Here is an 18,185-nt window from a genome sequence, read left to right as displayed (position 1 = left end):
TTCACACTTTGAGCAAGGATATTCCTCACTACTCATAGTCACCCTTTTCATCAAATTGTTTACGGATAACCTCTGCTAATCTCCACCATTTGGTCTTGAGGTTATTGGTCCGCTGAAGAGGCGGGTTAATCTCCCGCACACCTGTCGTGGCTGTGCCAAGCTTTTAATACATCTCCTGCATGGGCCTTACGGTTTGAAAAGAAGATCCAACGGGTGTCACTTGAGAGACTTTCATGCATTTATTCAGGATGCAGAGCAGTGCGAGAAAATTATTTACAAAACCTCACCTAATGATCCCTGATGGCAGATGGTGATGATGAATTGGACTTATTCTTGTAACGGATGTAAGTAACTTGATTCTCATGCTTTATCTTTTTGAAGTATTTAAAATTGATGGTCAAGGAAGCACTGGAAAAATACAGGAAAACATAAATTAATTTATGCGCACGTTTCCAGTTTAGTGACCAGTGGGGCTTCTTATGAAACATAACTATGGAGTTGAGAGATTTAGTATAGGAAGCACCTTGTAATCTAATTCCCAAGTATTTTTCTCATCTAGTTGTAGCAACTATATATAAAGGTCAGTTGTAAACAAAAAAAAATGTTCAACCAAAGCAGGTCTTTTAAACAGTCTTGAAAATTCAAGTCACTTTGCAAAACTGGACGATGTGTAATGTAAAGAATTTTAAAAACTGCTGTAAATGTGTTGTCAAGATAAGGTGAGGACACATTTATGCAATATAACACTAGTTTACTCATAGTGTGTTGCAATATCTATGTTGCTAAGCAGCCAATAGAACATGTAGATGGTAGAACTGGTTCCAAAAATATTAGAATGTCTTTCCATTGAGGCCTCAGGTATATATAGCTGTCATCTGATTTAGCAGTCAATGCATTGAGATTGTATTGACAGGTGACATAAAATGTCATCAAATTCAACACAAACATATTTTTCACTCAGTCTTGGATGCTTTATTGCAGTCGTGATTACGTAGCCTGGTGTAGCTAAAAACACTCATCTCTCCTGCTTTGCTGTGTGACCGTTCGGAAGGACAAAGCCTCAATCTTCGTGTGTGCATGTGTAAATTTTCCAATCAAATTCAGGACACTGCGTGAATAAATGTATGCAAATCTGTAAGAGAATGACATTTGCACGATGCAGTAAATATGATTTGCAGGATGATGCTCTCAACAAGAATACAAATGAATATCCCTTGTGTCCTTTCCTACAGTATCTGAATTTGGATGTAGACGTGTCTCCAGTTTCAAAATGAAGAATCGTTAAAATAATGAAATAAAAACAAGAAGTTTGCCACTATTAGAGGCTTCGCCACCACAGCGCCTGAGCTGATGCAGTATTACCCACATCAGTCTTGGTATGTTGACAGCAGTCGATTTCAGACAGTTCATCCAACAGCGACCCCATAACGAAGGTCCTGATGCGCCTCTCAAACCACTGCAGGTTCCGATTGCAGATTAGTGATCAGTGCAGCCTTGGATCCATTGTGGAACCAGAATCCGCCTGGGCACCCAGCCTATGGGACGGAGAAACTCCAAACCAGCAACTACTCACTGGTGCTGCTTATTCAGCTCAGCCTGCTCTCCTTCGACCTATTTGTCAACTCGTTTAGTGAGCTGCTTAGAGATGACCAAGCAGTCCAGCTGGTACTTTTCGTGTAAGTCCAACAATAAGTAACTTAAAGTGAAGCTCTTTCATGTATTTATTCTTGTCTTTTCTTGTCTTTCATCAATAGCGTTCAAGACATTGCCATCTTGTTCAACCTCATTATCATTCTCTTGATGCTGTTTAACACCTACGTGTTCCAGGTCGGTCTGGTAGCCATATTGTTGAAGAGATTTAGAGCGATGCTAATGCTCTCTGCACTCTATTTGACCTTCAGTGTAATACTCCATTCCTGGCTCATGGTGAGTGAGAACAGATATTTTTCCAAAATATGATCCTGCCAATGAACTTTCAAACCAGCAGCTCTACTAATTAAAAAATACTTTCATTTGCTATTGTAAATGTGCACAGAAAAGATTTGACCTAAGGGAAGGCAATTTAGTTTTTGTGAGACGTTTCGGGTGCAAATGAGTTCACCCCTTTGATGTATTGCATCAGTTATAATCAGAGACCAGACCGTCAGTACCGTATTTTCCGGACTATAAGGCGCACCTAAAAACCTAACATTTTCTCAAAAGCCGACAGTGCGCCTTATAGTCCGGTGCAGTTTATATATGGACCAAATTCCTAAATTTAAACTGGCCCGAAGCATTGTGTCATGAAATCAATCATAAGTGGCCCGCTGAAGTCTATGAATCATGAATCAAAAAGACCATAGATCATTATTTTGTGATTATAAAGTAATTTGTTGTGTCTGAAGTTGAAATAAAAAAGATAAAATGGAGAATGATTTGATTTGGATTAAAAATCTGACATGATGCATTAATGGTGCGCCTTTTAGTCCGGTGCGCCTTATATAAGGACAAAGTTTTAAAATGGGCCATTCATTGAAGGTGCGCCTTATAGCCCGGTGCGCCTTATAGTCCGGTGCACCTTATAGTCCGGAAAATACGGTACTTCACAGGGTGAATGGTCTTGATACTTAGTCACCCATTGAAGTTGTGTGTAAACTTCACAAACAAAAATACCCAAGTAGTTGTGGATCTCAACAGCGATCACCGAATTGCTCCAAACCTTGCATGGGTATTCAGTTGGATCCGCATGCTGGTTCATGCCAACTTTGTCACATTCATCAAGCCTTGCAATCAGCCTTGTGTTTGATTGCAAAACAACATTAGCATTCACTATGTTTCACTGACTCAGAAGATCTTTTCATTCCACATCTGTTCTTTGTATTGTGTGATTAAAGACAGTGATTAAAAGCAAAGTCAAGAGCGATGCTTTCTCTATACTTGCAGAATCTTCGATGGCTAAATACCAAACGATTTATTTGGACAGATGGCCTTCAGTTGATGTTTGTGTTCCAGAGAGCTGGTAAGAAATATAACGTCTTATTTCAAAGCTAGTGAGCCAGTTAATCACGTAACAAAACCTTGCATAGTTGTTTTAAAACCAGAGCTGATTTTAAGCATAAAAAAGTGAAACGAGTACAGCTGTAATTACAAGGTTACTGAACCAATTTCATTTTCAGACGGTTGACTCATCAATTCAGACGTAAGTATTTCTCTGCATGACTCGTCTTGTTTTCTTTTTATTTGAAGGACAGAGATAGAAAACGGACGTCACCAATCTTGTGTACAGGATGTTTATCTTTCTATGAACAGGATGATGCAGTAGCCTCTCGTCATTGTAGTTTGGATTTTCATGTGCATGTAATCTAATAAATGGATCAGCAAACAATCTATTATCTTGTTATTGGTCTCTCCAGTTGATCCTATGAAAATTGCAACCTTGCATCTCAGTTTTGGCTGTGCTCTGTTCTGTGGGCTGAACTCAAGTTAAGAGTATATAATGATCATTGAGTAAAATCCTACTACTGATGTTTTGAAAACTTTCTTTTCAGAATTAATTGCTATGTGGGCCCTGGATTACAAATTAAATTTGTCAAAATACACAAGTTATTTTGTCTAATAACATCATTTAATGTTGCTATGTTACAAAACGAGTAATTTTGCATTTCAGATAAAACCATGGGAAAAGAGTGGTGACATTGATTTCATTTTAAAAGTACAATCAAGTAAAAAAAGTACATAACAACTTAGTGAAAATGTGTAAAATGTCTCCAGTGTCTGATTTGTGGCAAAGCATTGAAAAGTGATAAGCAGCATTTTGTCCCAGAGATACTGAATTTTACTTTCCCAATTTTCATGTTTTCAAATGTGTTGACAGCGTCTGTGTTGTACTACTACTTCTACAAGAGGACCTCAGAGTACTTGGGTGACCCACGGCTCTATGAGGATTCACCGTGGCTGCGAGCGGTCTTTGCGCAGGTCAGGCAGTGACAACGCGCCACTACTACAGATCAGAGTTGCTGTAAAATCCACAATACACAGTGAAACAATGATTTGCTTTGTCACATTTGACATAGTTTTGTACATGTTTGCATACATTCTCGATATTTCAAGAGTAATAATTACAATTGTGGGTTTATTTGTCACCGTACTTATCCACAGATTGAATTTGCCAAATCAATCACATGGGAAGTACGGTAGTGAAAAATGTTGTTGAAATGTGCCAAACTTTGTGTATTTTAAGACCTAAGTTGTTTTAAAATTTGACTGTTGTGTTAGGACTCATGAACAGAGATTTATTTTAAAGCTTAGTCACATGTCAGTTTTGATGTTGCATATTTTCAAAGACTACAAGCAGGCATTTCCATTGTTTTGTATTCAAATCAGACTATGTATGTTGCCGTGTTTGTAATATGCTGTTAAACTGTTTCACTTTGGTGGTTGCCACTTACTGAACACTCATCTGAGTTTCAACTTCACTTCAACCTGTATTGTGTTCCAGTGACACAAGTTTCACAGGGCTTTTATGATCCGTGTGTGAACTCCCTCAGTGATGCACTCCAATATAATCGAACAAGTCCTGAAACAATATTCTAGCATTATTTATAATTTATATAATTGAAAATATGTATGCCAGCTCTCAACTTATCATGCTTGAAATGCACTATAAAAAGTTGTGTTATTGTATTGTACTGCATTATTAAATTTTCTTAACAACACATTCATACAGACACACATCAAGGAGTGTTGTGTTCAAAATGTCTTTTCTTTATGTGAGTTCCATGAGAAGAGTGTGGCCAGTAAATAGGTCCATTTCATGATATTTTCTAAACAATACAGAGAATGTTATTCAATTACAGTTAACTTTTACCAAAAACCATTGCAGCATATTCCATTAAAAAAAAATGGTACGTGTTTTAAGGAAAACAGTTGACTCTCGTGGAATTTTCAATTTCATATTATAAATAAGGGGTTTGTTTTGTGTTTGCTCCCAAGCCTGAAACCACAGAGTGTGGTTCAAAGCATGATGCCAGAGGACGAGTTAGGGCCTGATCCTGCAGTTCTTTCACCTCCTTGTGAAGCAATGTGTTCTTCAGGTTGAACTGTACACCGAGAAAATATAAAGCTCACCAAGAAAATAGTCAAGTTTGGGCTGTAAAAAAAAAATGCACAAACATCTTTCAAGAAGACTAACAGACATGTCTAACTCACCCTGATAGCGTATTTGTAGAACAATGTTGCTTCCTCTCGCCTGTCAAACTGAAAAGACAAGATCACAAGAGTATTGTGGCTGTGAAAAAGGAATTTTCCCCAATTCGTGGATTAATGGAAGTGCACGAGGACTCTCTAACCTGGAGGCAAAGAGATCTTTTAACTTGAGAGATCTTTTAACTTGAACCAAACAATTTTATAAGGAAAACAAAGGCAGTCGTAGCATCCTTTTCACTCACCCTGAGGCAAATCAGTGCCAAGTAGGCCCACACCTCAGCGTTCTGGTTGTTCAAATGGTTGGCCTCTGTCAAAGCTTCTTCAGCTATCTCAAATTCGTCCAACTATACACTCAGACATATGAGAACATACTTAACTTAGTCTTTTTTTTTTTCACTTCCAAGGAAATAAAATAGTTTCAGTACAGCTTCGCCATAAAAAGCTGATCTATATTTTTGAAAAGTAGTTATAAATATATACTGTATACCAAAGAATATATTTTTCCACATTTGTCAGGCATCATGATTCACAAGAGCACAAGAGCTTTATGATGTGTTATCCAATAAAATAAACGTATTGCTGATCATTTAACCTCTTACTCAGGGTGAGTTCATTTTTATCCATCCATCCATTTTCAGTATTTGTATTTATTCGGGCTCGGGTCACAGACACTTAAAGGGGCAATGTGTAGAGTTTAGTGCGATCTAGAGGTGAACAAATAGAATGCAACGACCTACAAATAGAAGTTTGAAGCACACGTATATCAGTACCACAGAGACTCCTGCCACTAATTGCTTCAACAGAGGTGCGCGCAAAATGTCTTCACCAACGATTTCTAGTATTTCGTCAAATGGTGAAATAAGTGCATTTATATTTGTCACACATGCTGTAGTCATTGATCTAGCAAATTTGTCATCAGGTAATTGTCTCCTTCGGATAGCCATATCAAAAAGATGGCTGCGAGACATGTCAACAGTGAGTAACAACTAGAGCTGTGATTATATAAAAATATATAAGTTGATGTGCCATATATTTTGCACATTACTGAAATTGTTTTTTTTTATTAATGAAAACGGAAAAATCAAAACATTCTCTACACTGTCCCTCTTAATGTTTGGATTTTTTATTACTAGCTCTTAAGAAACAAATTTGTCTTCGTCCTAACTCGTAACCAACCCATTTCGAAAATATTTCCCACTATAGTGCTTTCGACTGATTTGCGACTGTTACTGTCCTTCTACTGCATATTAATTTGCGTTTCAATTTAATGTTTCCACTGTCTTTACCCTGTAACAGGAGATACCCAAGCCCAACCAGGTGAGACAGGAGGGAGAGTTTTCACAAGCTTGTAGGTATGTGATTTTAGCTTGCTCATACTAAAGAAAACAACAAAAAAAGGCACTCGTTATAATATTTGACAACAAATCGACTCATTCAGTAATGGGCATTGTAATACATAACAGTGTATGATATGCCTAACCTTCTCCTCCCGTAGATAAATAGATCCCAGTCGGAGAAGCACAAGGTGAGTGTCTGATGGCTGTTCTGGGAAGTCCAGGCTCCGTTCGTAACTCCCCTGGGCGTCAGCATATAAGCCACACAAGAAGTGGCAGTGACCGTCCAGAGCCCACATATCTGCAACCTGTTCACAGTGTGAAAAATATTTTCATTAACACGGTGCCAAAACATGATCTCTTCAAATACAACCAATGCAGATTCTTATTCCAAAATATTTGTTGGAATGAATATTTTGCCACCAGTAAATTCCCTACAGGCTCAACACGAAGTAGCGCCTCCCTGAGAGTTGCAATGGCATTGTAATACTCAGTTCTGAGAAACTGCACACAGGCCAGATGAAATCTGTGATCACTCTTTGAAGACAATTCCTTGGAAAGAGCGCGCTCTGCCATCTGACAACAGAAAGAAGATTCCAAACTAACATTAGATATTACTAATGGATCTGTGGCTTTCCTCTTGCTTTGAAACATTACATTTTGCCCACAGGGTTACAAGATTAGAACAAAAGTGAATTTTTCATTTTGTTTTCATTTATATTTGATCAGTGTATGTCTTAACAAGCTGCTCTGTGCTAGTTTACCTCCAGGGCATGGTTGTGTAATAGAAACTCAAGGGTCCCGGTGTAAATGGATTTGGAGATGACTTTTTCTTTAGGCTCACTCTGGGCAGAATCAACATTCTCAGTGTCTGGGAGAAAGACCATAAATTAGTTATAATTGTGGCTCACAACCGTCGCCACAGATGTGATGTCACCCGGCTCACTCCTTGTTTGACCTTCTGCCCTCTGGGAAGAGGTACAGGAGCCTGCGCTCCCGCACCACCAGACTCGCCAACAGCTTCTTTCTCCAGGCTGTTAGGGCCCTGAACTCGCTACCCCCTTCTGCGTAGCGTGCGGCACTGTTGCGCTATTTTCGGGAATGTCTGCTGTACGCGTTTTTACGCTCCTCTTAATTAATTATTTATTATTTATTGTTGTGTTATTTATTCATTATTTATTCAGCACGCTTTTGTTATACTTGTTTACTGTTTGTCTGTTGTGAGCCATGTCTTGTCACCGTGGGATAGGGGGGAATGAAATTTCGGTTTCTTTGTGTGTCTTTGGCATGTGGAGAAATTGACAATAAAGCTGACTTTGACTTTGACTTTGAACCACTTTCAAATCCCCTCAAAATGAGCAGGAAAATATTCATATAAAGTAGCCCTGTTGTACATTAGCGTCCTTTGAGCTACACCTATCATGATTGCTGTCTTCTTTTTATCCACCACCACTATGTCAGGCTGGTTGGCTATCTATCACCAGATCGTCAGTCTGAATCTGGAAATCCCACAGGATTCTGTCCTGGTTGGTCTCAACCACTTTGAGGTGTCTGCCATCTTGATTCTGGGACCTCTATTTAGTGCAGGTATTCCACTACACTATTCTTACTACCTTGGTTATGTCGCACGTCGTCTCTAGGGACAATCATTGTGCCTTCCTATTTTGGCCGCTTTTAAAGAAACTTCAGTAAGCATTGCAAACCAAAAATCCCATGTACAAAACTGCACCAAAATTTCTTTGCAAAGACAACAATATCAGACAATGATTCAAATAGAAACCCATCCCCAATTCATCTGGATTATTGCATTGTGCCGTGAGATTAAAACAAAAAAGGCTGGATTCCTACTTGGAGAGTGGCTTCTAGGTAGAGTGCTTTTATCTTCCTCCTGGCCCTTCTGCTTCTCACTTTCTTCATCCACATCTAACTCTTCCACCTTTGGTGTCTGATTGCTTGCTTCCTTTGCTTTCAGGAGGCTTTTGGCCTCCAGGAAAGCCCTCTCAGCTAAAATGGATTTGTTCTGGCTGTCCTGGACCAAACCTGCAAAGCAAAAACAGCTTCTTCTTCTTCTTCTTACATCTTTCTGCACACATCTCCTCAGTTTTAGGGCTTACCCAGCAGAGTCCAGGCCACTAAACTAGGAGGCTCTATGCTAGCTGCTCGTTCCATAAAAGTTTCAGCCTGCTCAAAATCATTAAAAATGGCTGCCAGGACACCACACATCATCAGACTAAAAAGTAAAAAGATGATTGATTATAAGCAGTACTGTAACTTGTCCAGTCAAAAATGACAGACTGGCTCTGACCTGGGCTGGTGGGACTGCTGGACTGCAACAGCGTCATGGAAACACATTTTAGCCTTCATGTAATCTCCCGTCTGCATGTAGAGGTTTCCCCACTCAAACTTGTAAGAGGGATCACGAGGATGCCTGACAACCAGCTGCAGGAAATTCGTCAAGATTTTCAATTTCTAGGCTGCTTCAGTCAATGACACTATTGTTTATGCAAAAAGGCAAAATAAAAGGGCTTCTAAAGTGACAACTTGAGTGAGGCGATTTGAATGAGAGTTTAGTTTGATTACAAGTGTACTGTCGTTGTACCTCTTGGTAGTAGCGAACAGCCAGTTGATAATCCCCAATGAGCTGAGCCTCTCGGGCAAAATGACGAAGATGAGAGGTACTCAAATGGATCTCATCAGGAGAGTCATCCTCATTTCCTTTTGAATAAATCTGGTGGGGAATAGATCAAAATAGTCATAAAATCATCTGGATGTCAGCAAGTGTGTGCCAAGGTATTTTTAACAAGATATATTTTACAAAAATAAAACGTACAACTAAAAATTGAGAAAAATTAATAACAACTAAGAAATAATAATAAAAAAAATAAATACTAAATTAAAAAAACTCACTTAAAAAGAAATTCAAAAAACTCAAAATAAAATTAATTCATAAGCGATTCACTTAATGGATGGATAGGTGTAATGAAAAATCCCAAACTATTATATTGTGTGTGCATGTGGTTGGGAGAGTGTTTTTGCTTGTACTTTGTTGAGAGCAACGTGCATCTCATCCACCAGGTCCACATAGAGCTTGCTGACAAATTCATGTAGATCTTGTTGCTCAGTAAATGTGTCTGTCTGCTGTATCTTGTCACGCACATACCTTACCACAGCGGGCTACACACAAAAAGCACACACACACACACACACACACACACACACACACACACACACACACACACACACATACACAGAATCAGTTTCTATAAAAAAAAGATGTGCAAACTGCAGCAGACCTGGCCAACACATCTATGTTTTGAAAGTAAAACTGTGACACATGCAGTTATCCAGACCTTGATTTGCTCTTTGAAGGAAAAATATCTCCCCGACACATTAAGAGCTCCCATGAGCTGGGCCATCATTTGCTCTCGATTGCAGTCATTAGGCAACTTGACTCTTGTTCCAAACAACTCCTCATACTGCTCCAAAATATGCTTTACCACATTACCCACCTGCTTGTGAAAGTTAAGTACTGCCTGTATGAAAGAAAAGAGGTAACGTTTTAGTACACGGTTGGGACATTATCAAGAGTGCTGTAATATCCATTGCATTCATTTAGTTGTTTTTTCATGCCAATTAAATTGGTTCTTTAAAATGTATTGTAAAATGTATTAGTATTCTTCTTCTTCATAAAAATAGTAGATTGCTTGAGTGTAAAATATAAAAGACAACAAGTATTAGTAAAATCCGTTTATTTTTAATTAAATAATTGGTTATGATTAAATGCATAATAAATAAGATACATTTGAAATCGAAATAGATTCCCATTTAAACTAAATCAAACAAAACTATTTCATTTTTTATTTTTTTTATCACAGCTACAAATGACATGTCAATTTTAAACAATCAAATGTATTATGTGGCCTTTTACAGAATGTTGCCCTTACTGAACTTAGGTTGGTAAAAATGTGAATGACACTACAGGTCTCTCTGATTTATGTACGTATAGTTCAACAGCTCATCCAGTGTTCCAGCGAGCGAAAACTTGACATGCTGTATGTGAGCCTGGCTTTTATCTTGTAAGGTATAAATACAGTATGTTGTATGCATTGTCATCTGCAACTGCATGTTTGCCTGTGTTTTAAGCTTGTACATGTGGGTTGTTTGAGTCATCTACAAAACATCAGGTAGGCTACTGCACTTAATCGGTATGGAGCAATTGTACATTCAGTGTGAATGCCATTTAAAAGGTGTTCCCCAATACTTTTAGCCCATGCTGTGTATGCAGATACTGTACATAAGCCCCCGTACATACTGTCAATATTTTACCCTTTCAGCTCTGTTAGGTCCTCCAGAAGATGGAGGTCTTGGAGGGATCAGTGCTTTCACCCTACAGCAGAATAAAACAAATCTAATTATATCTCCTAATAAGATGTATCCAACCAGAAAATATTTAGCATACATCATATCCTGTCAAAAAATATTTTAAAACTCAGATTTTGTAAAAACACGCCAAAATAGTGTAGTGTCCTGTACTTATTTATTGTGTTATTTGTTTATTTATTATTTATTCATCACTCTTATTTATTCATTGTTTGTGCCTTCTTGTTTTACTTTCTTGTGTTGTTTACTTGTACGTATATTGTGAACTATGTCTTGTCACCGTGGGATAGTGGGAACGTAATTTTGATCTCTTTGTGTGTCTTGGCATGTGAAGAAATTGACAATAAAGCAGACTTTGACTTTGAAATCTCACATTTTTAAGGTAAGCACTCATCATTTGTGTAAATTACAGTACCTTCTTGCCAACTCCTCTGAGGATGTTTTGGGTATTAGTGAATTTGTTAGCGTAATTTCAATTATAACATATGTCCTGAAATCCAGATATGCCTGTCATGAATAAAGAAGAGATTGTTGTATCATTTTAAGAGACACCGTTCCGAAAAGATGTGCAAGCTTACTTTCCTGTCTGGAGGGATGTGATCAGATCCATCCGAATCAGTCACGACACTTGATCCAAGTTGACTGCTAGAACCCTGAAATAATATCAACCAAATAAAAAACATTGGTGGTAAACCACACAAAAAGTACCCATTGTTTCTAATTGCGATTGATATATGTCAAACAACGGCAAGAAACAAATGTCTCATGAATATAAAAAGCTAATACATTTTCAAATCATCAGGCCTTATGTTTTCACAAATGTACTATATCTTTCACAAATATACTATATCAAATTGTGTACCTGTTTCCATGCAGAAACAAACAGGAAAGATAGTATCACTTCCCACTATGTAAATAAATTGAGCTCGTATACACCTTAACCTTGGTGTCCTTGGACTTCCCCGTATTAGCCTTTGCTGGAGCTGAAGTTGGAGCTGGTGCCGGAGTTGCGGCTGGAGCTGGAGCTGGGGCTGGGGTTGGAGCAGGAGCTGGAGTTGGAGCTGCAGGAGAACGTTCTTTCCCGCCTCCAGGCTTTAACTGCTCTTTCAACAAACTGACATTTCGCCTGCTCTACAAAATACAAAGAAGATATTATAATACAACATCAAAGGATGAGGTTTAATAAGTATACTGCATACTTTGTGATTCGGATATTAGAGAATATCCTGATGTAATATTTACACAGGAAGGGGCAAGGATCATAACGTTCATGTTGAGAAATGAGTTAACAGATCATAACTCTATTAAGTCTGTTTGAATGCTCCACTGTAAGAGATTAACTTAATTCTTTATTTGGAACTTTATTAACTTGACTGACTAAAAACAAAATAACTGAGCATCAGAACCAGATACTGAATGAACAATTATGTCAATAAAAGTGTGCCCTATTGGAAATATTAATCAAGACATCTTGAATCCTGAATATAGGAGCTGTAATTTAAAATGGGAAATCAAGCAACAACAAAAAATTGTTTTCAGTACCTTGCTAAGTAATAATGTGCTTGAGTAAGGATGAATAGTGTATGCTCCTCGGATATGGGTAACTCCTGGGTAAAGTAAGCGGCCCATATCAATAAAGGCCACACCATGGCAGGGGATATGTGGGTCGTCCTCTGTTTGCTACAAAAAAAAAAAACATTTCATTATTCATAATCAAAGAAGAGCCACACCGTTGGTAATGCTGGTACACATTTTCAGCTGTGTGCTGCATTAGCTGGGTATCCCAACGCATAAAATTTCCATTCCAGTTTCCATCCGAGCAGAGTGATTCTTGCTACCTTGGAAGATGCTCCTGACTTTTCATGGGCAATCGTAGACTTCATGATCTCAAGCGGAAAGAATCTGCTCTCTGTGATCTTCTGACGTAACCTGAAATCCCAGTCAACATTGGAAGACATCATCTGACATCTTCAAGCCAGCACATCATGTCATATCATTTTAATAGCATAAGCAGACAAAATTATGGGACCGACACATCAAACTAGTCTTGCATTTGGATGAGCCCTTATAGCACTCTTTCTTGCATGGAGGATTATATCATCTTAAATGTCTTCTTTGTGGTGTAAAATAAGTGTAGTGAATTTCTCTTCAGTGTGGAATAAATTAAACAATTTCAAGAGTTTCATTGGAGACATTTTTGTTGAGAAATGAAAACAATAGCAAGTCTATGCAATCGCTTGCATCCATCAGATGGGAAAATAGTGTGAGTGAAGCTGACCTGGTAACTCCTTCCGCATCCAAAAAACAGGGCATTTCTATGTCCCAGCTCACTCTGTTCAGCAAGGTCTCGGCTTCATTACGGAACTCAAGATCCTGTAGTGGACATTCAACCTTCAGCCTTGTGACTGATCTTAATTCATTATCTTCTCTTCTACAGTATGTGTTCCATCCATCGCTGGGATAAGCGACCCTTGTGAGGATAAAGCGGTTCGGATAATGGATGGATTTTTTTTAGAATGTCCTAGTCAGCCGCACCCGTCCATATGTCACTGCAAGTTACATACCTAGTTCAAAGGTCATCAGCACACTTTTGTGGTTAATTCCCCCCCCCTCCAAATAGCCAAAAATGCTTTGTGGATTTAATCATCAGCATGCTGAGTGACCTGAAGTCTCACAAGATTTGTTGCAGTTTTGTGAAATGTCGAACATGATACTGAATGCATAACTCGTGACTAGTACAATTTATTATGCATCTAAGTATTGGTTGAATTTACAGGTAGAGTACCTCTGGACCAGTAAGCTCGCCATCTTCTTGATCAATGGGTTGAGAGTAGAAAAAAGCTCCTGGCAAAAATTGGTTCCCTGGAGCCAGGAGGGCATGATACGGTCTCTTCCTCAGTCGGCCGTTGTCTTCTCTGTGCCCCCCTGTCTTTGGCTGTCCTTCACTAAACAACAATAGCTGGTCTTTCTGGCAGTCAGAGGAACAGAGGAACAATAAGGCAGTCACTTTTGGAAGTACGTAATATGAAAAATTGATGTTGGATTTTCATGACAATAATAACCCTATGATGCAAAACAACAATTGACATTGTTACATGTGCCAAGTCAAAAAGTCACATACAGTAAAAAGCAAAGCGTTAAAACTCACCTCTGCGGTACATGGGACCTCCATTATAGCAGTGCATATATATGGAGGTCCTGTTGACCCAAAACCCTGATTAAATGTGTCAGGGAGAGAATAGGCCGTCTCCAAAGACACCTTCATCAGGTTGGAAGTTGCAAGTTGTTCTTCAGTCAGCAATGGAGCTGACGCACTGACACACACATCCAAAATTGGGTGCTGCATGGGTTAAATGTTCTGGATTATTATTGGAAAACAACGTTAGACAAAACAAAAAGGTGATTTCCTTAAAACCTTAATTGAGGTCACTTTATAGCTAATCCCTATTTAAAATAAAAGGTGATAGTCTGATGGGGATTAATTGAAATCAACAAAATAATGGATGGGTGGGTCGGGCGAATGGATGGATGAAATGCAGTCGACGTTACTCGTACGTTCCATTATGTAACTGCAGGAGCGTGTTAAAATGAGAATAGTTCAGCATGATTCATTGCAGTTCTTAGCAAAGCTAACTGACCTTGGTAACGGGTGGTGTGACATTTCCCTTTTCTGCTGCAGCGTTTGGTGCATTCAGTGAGACTGTGGATGAAAAGCTGCATTCACCTATTGTCAGAAAGTTTTAGAAAAATGTACACAGTGTTGGATTAAAGGCATAAATAGAATCTTAACTGACAACCTTTGTACTAGATCATCCTTTAAACAGTTCAGGAGGTTTTACAATGTCTGAATTAAATTCATCTTCTTTGGTTGGTTGTTCTCAAGTTCATAAATCAATCAAGAAATTTAATAGGTAAATTAAAAAGTATGCATTTACCTTGCAGCAAAGGCAGCAGGTCAATCACTGCCTGGGCCAGGACTATTGACTTTGCCTCCACTTTTTTCTTCTCGGGAACAAGCTCTATTAACGTCACTGACGAAGCAAAATCATTCGCATTAATGTGATACAAACTATTTTGTTTCCAATGTAACCAGAAGTGTTCTTGTAAATGCAACCTTAATGGCAGGAGGTATAATAGTATGTGTTCCATCCATTCCAAAAGAAAGAATTCATTTATTTTTTGCTGTAGATTTGATTTAGAGATGAACATATCAGCTTTTATTTCACGATACTTAATACCTTCGAAGAAAGCAGGCATTGTTTGAACCCACCCACCCCGTATAACGAAGATAAGTTTAAATAAAGAAATGGACAAGCAGATTTCTGGAGTAGTGAAGTTAATTTGATGGCTTGCGCTTGCATGTCTTTTCCTAGGATAGGGTCATTGATATTTCTCGGTGCAAGATAATGAGACACAAAACACACTGCCAACAGAACCGAGGGGTACATCATGGGTAAGAAATGAAAGGTTTTGAACTTGACAAATTAATCTTGGAATTTAAAACATTTCGAGCAAAGTAGTCTTTTGGTTTTACCTAATAATGAGCAGGATGAAGGGAGCAATTTCTTAAAAGAACTGAAAGTGAACAACCGGGAAAAGCATCACAGAGGAAAATTGGAAACGTTTTTTGATGTCAATGGACAAATGGCTAGTCTATTTATGTCTTTTACTTAAGACATTTAGTCTACCATTGCCAAATAATGTTATCTTCTAAGTTGCTTTTGAGCTCCAGATGTAAATACTTGAAATAAAAAACTAAACTGGTGATCTCTTCTGTCATCTCATGATGTCAAATCCGTGTTTTCAATCTGCACTAAATTGGCTTCACTACTGAAAAAAATGTTTTCAGTTCGACACAACAGAAATAACAAATGTGTAAAGTACTGGTTCAGTTAAAAAATAAATTAAAAAAAACACACTGAATTTACAGTACCTACGACTGGTTTATGAGGTATGTCACTGAGAGCCAGGACTTCGTTGCCGCAGGGAAAGGTTTGGGTGAAGTCATACTCAATGTACTGGGCTGCAGGATCAACTGTTCGCTTTTCGGACTCTCCCAACAGCGTATTGTTGACCTCCATCCGAAGATAACTTTGGATATTTCCTCCCTTCTTTCCATGCTTACACAAAAAAGTACACTTTGAATTAGGGGTGGAAGTGCCAAATCATTATAGTCTGTTCATAAAACACATATCAACAAAACCTAAAATGATAATAATAATATAATTGGAATGGCCTCTCAGCTAAGTTTTTAAATGAAGCAGGAACTCACCATGTTAGTCGCACGAGTGACAGTTACTTTAATGTCCACAATATTTCCTGGCTTTTCGCCAGAAAGCTCCATCATTTAAGGTGAACTGTGAAATAACCTGAGAATGAAAGTGATAGAAATGAGCGTCAACTGTACCTTTCAGTGTTCATTGTAAACTATTGTATATTGTGTACATGTAATGAAATAGATAAAAATAACGGACATTCATTTAAATGTAATTTCACCTTTTTGCTGTCCAAGACATGCTTATGCTAGAGATAAGACATGGACAAATTAAGTGAGAGATAAACTTGGCAGTTTTAATTGTTCTTCTTAAACAATACCACAACGCACATGCTGATAATGCCTGTGATGGGGGCAAGCAGTTCAGAAAATGGATGGATGTCTAATAATTCTGAACTGCTTTTTTCCTAAAGTTTAATTCTAAGTGCACCCATTCATCTACATCAGGGGTTTTCAACTGGTTTTGTCCAAGGGACCACCATTATAGCCAAGAGACAACTCAGGAACCAATGCTTTGGCAGAATATTATTTTATTTTGCAGTGAAGGAGGATAGACCTATACAGGCTATTTATTTCCATCTGTATGTCTATTTTAGGAATCTCAGCTACATTTGACATAATTTTGATGGATAAATGATACACAAAACTAGCTGGAAAGCAAATCAAGTCTAAATAATAAATACATTTAATCTTTTAAAATATTACAATTATTTTCAATTTCCAATCTCGCGGACCACCTGCGATACCGCCACGGACTACTAGAGGGCCGCGGACCACGGGTTGACAATAATTGATTGACATCTACAGTCTAATTCCCTTTTTACCAGTAACCACTAGAGACAGTATTTTCGGATGTGCGTTTTGTATACTTGCGTGAAGCTGGCCCCCGACCCCACGCAAAATTTAAGGTGTCTTGTATACGTTCCCTGAACCGTTGCCCATAGCAACCCATGTTTTCAGTACAGTTCAATGTGACAGCTTGTTTCGCGATCAAAGCTGAGTTGCTGCTTACTGATGTTGACATAAAGAACTTGCACGAGTCATTTATTATAAAAACTCTCTTACATCTTGTCCACAGTTTTCCCCGCTTGGCATTAAACAATAGCCAAGATTATCAGTACTCACCACATTTCACATTTCATACCGTCAAATAGAACTTCACTTCTTGTTCACTACCGAGTTCCCCGATTTTTTTTTTTTTTAATTCCGGTTGTCTCTTTTCTCCAAGGGCTGCGCGCTAGACCTTCTCTTCCACCTTGTTCCCTCTGCACAAATTTGTACACTATCTCCCGGTGACGCCCCTCCCAAGATTAACTGACGTCACAAAGATATAAACTGAAAGTGGGAAATTATTATCCAGGCAGCTTTCCGCCATGTGGCTTTCATTTTTATCTTTTATATTAATATTATTTACCCACGAAAGCCAAGCACGTGAACCAACAAATCCCATTTAAAAAAAAAACAAAGAAAAAAACTTTATATGTGCACTAGTGGCAGAGGTGGCATAAAAGTACTCGCACTTTTTATATAATGTGAAAAAATAACCACGAAAACAATAACCGGTAAAATAAATAGTGGTCGATTTCCTCTCTTAAAAACAAAAAGTACGTATTCTGAACTGTCAGCCGGTCTGTGACGTCACGTGCATAGCCCCTATATTTTGATCACTTAATTGGCACAAAAACTCTACATTTTTTTGTCATCAATAGATGTATACTAAAATATTTCCCTACCCTTACCTTCACGTGAAATTTGGACTTTTAGTGAGCATGGGGAGTTATTAAAGTGGAAGTCAACTCAAAATTGTTCTTTATTTCTTATATGCGTTTGTCTCAAATTTAGCCTTTGATTAGATAGCCAAATGTTTTCAGTAATAATAATAATAATAATAATAATAATAATAATAATAATAAATTATATTTATATTGCACTTTACATTTTGAGAAAATCTCAAAGTGCTACAAAAACGCTTTTTAAAAAAAAAAAAAAAAAAGAAATGTCTTAAGACTGTA

General features: G+C 38.1%; 2 protein-coding genes across 7 annotated transcripts; one reads left to right on the top strand and one right to left on the bottom strand.

Moving 5' to 3' along the window:
- Positions 1-158: 158 nt before the first annotated feature.
- On the top strand, positions 159-4,710 carry LOC148400372 (transmembrane protein 138-like). Its single transcript, XM_088371552.1, has 6 exons — positions 159-344; positions 1,233-1,376; positions 1,463-1,676; positions 1,755-1,926; positions 2,923-2,998; positions 3,854-4,710. The coding sequence occupies exons 4-6, from the start codon at positions 1,801-1,803 to the stop codon at positions 3,964-3,966; spliced, it is 315 nt and encodes a 104-aa protein (XP_088227678.1). The 5' UTR covers positions 159-344; positions 1,233-1,376; positions 1,463-1,676; positions 1,755-1,800; the 3' UTR covers positions 3,967-4,710.
- A 10-nt stretch (positions 4,711-4,720) lies between these two features.
- On the bottom strand, positions 4,721-17,549 carry cfap70 (cilia and flagella associated protein 70). Of its 6 annotated transcripts, none has more exons than XM_088371550.1 (27): positions 17,318-17,549; positions 16,171-16,267; positions 15,832-16,018; positions 14,834-14,929; positions 14,537-14,622; positions 14,047-14,238; positions 13,684-13,866; positions 13,177-13,271; positions 12,737-12,827; positions 12,441-12,578; positions 11,835-12,029; positions 11,477-11,551; positions 11,314-11,405; positions 10,845-10,905; positions 9,869-10,051; positions 9,561-9,692; positions 9,118-9,246; positions 8,824-8,957; positions 8,633-8,748; positions 8,367-8,558; positions 7,283-7,389; positions 6,957-7,094; positions 6,665-6,826; positions 6,471-6,560; positions 5,427-5,528; positions 5,188-5,235; positions 4,721-5,078 (listed from the first exon to the last, which is right to left on the bottom strand). In XM_088371550.1, exons 2-27 carry the CDS (start codon positions 16,243-16,245, stop codon positions 4,935-4,937), a joined length of 3,243 nt encoding a protein of 1,080 aa, XP_088227676.1. In that variant the 5' UTR covers positions 16,246-16,267; positions 17,318-17,549; the 3' UTR covers positions 4,721-4,934. The 6 variants fall into 6 exon arrangements, 5 of the variants coding, with proteins under 5 accessions (XP_088227676.1, XP_088227673.1, XP_088227677.1 ...); XM_088371547.1 differs by having other exon boundaries at positions 6,665-6,828; positions 6,959-7,094; positions 17,299-17,546; XM_088371551.1 differs by having other exon boundaries at positions 6,665-6,828; positions 6,959-7,094; positions 11,841-12,029; positions 17,318-17,546.
- Between the last annotated feature and the right edge of the window lie 636 nt (positions 17,550-18,185).

The sequence above is a fragment of the Syngnathus floridae genome, chromosome 3 (genome assembly GCF_059516105.1).
Source record: "Syngnathus floridae isolate MCC-2025c chromosome 3, RoL_Sflo_1.0, whole genome shotgun sequence".
Taxonomy (NCBI): domain Eukaryota; kingdom Metazoa; phylum Chordata; class Actinopteri; order Syngnathiformes; family Syngnathidae; genus Syngnathus; species Syngnathus floridae.
The sequence above is the reverse complement of the archived record's forward strand: the minus strand, read 5'-3'. Positions and strand labels throughout refer to the sequence as shown.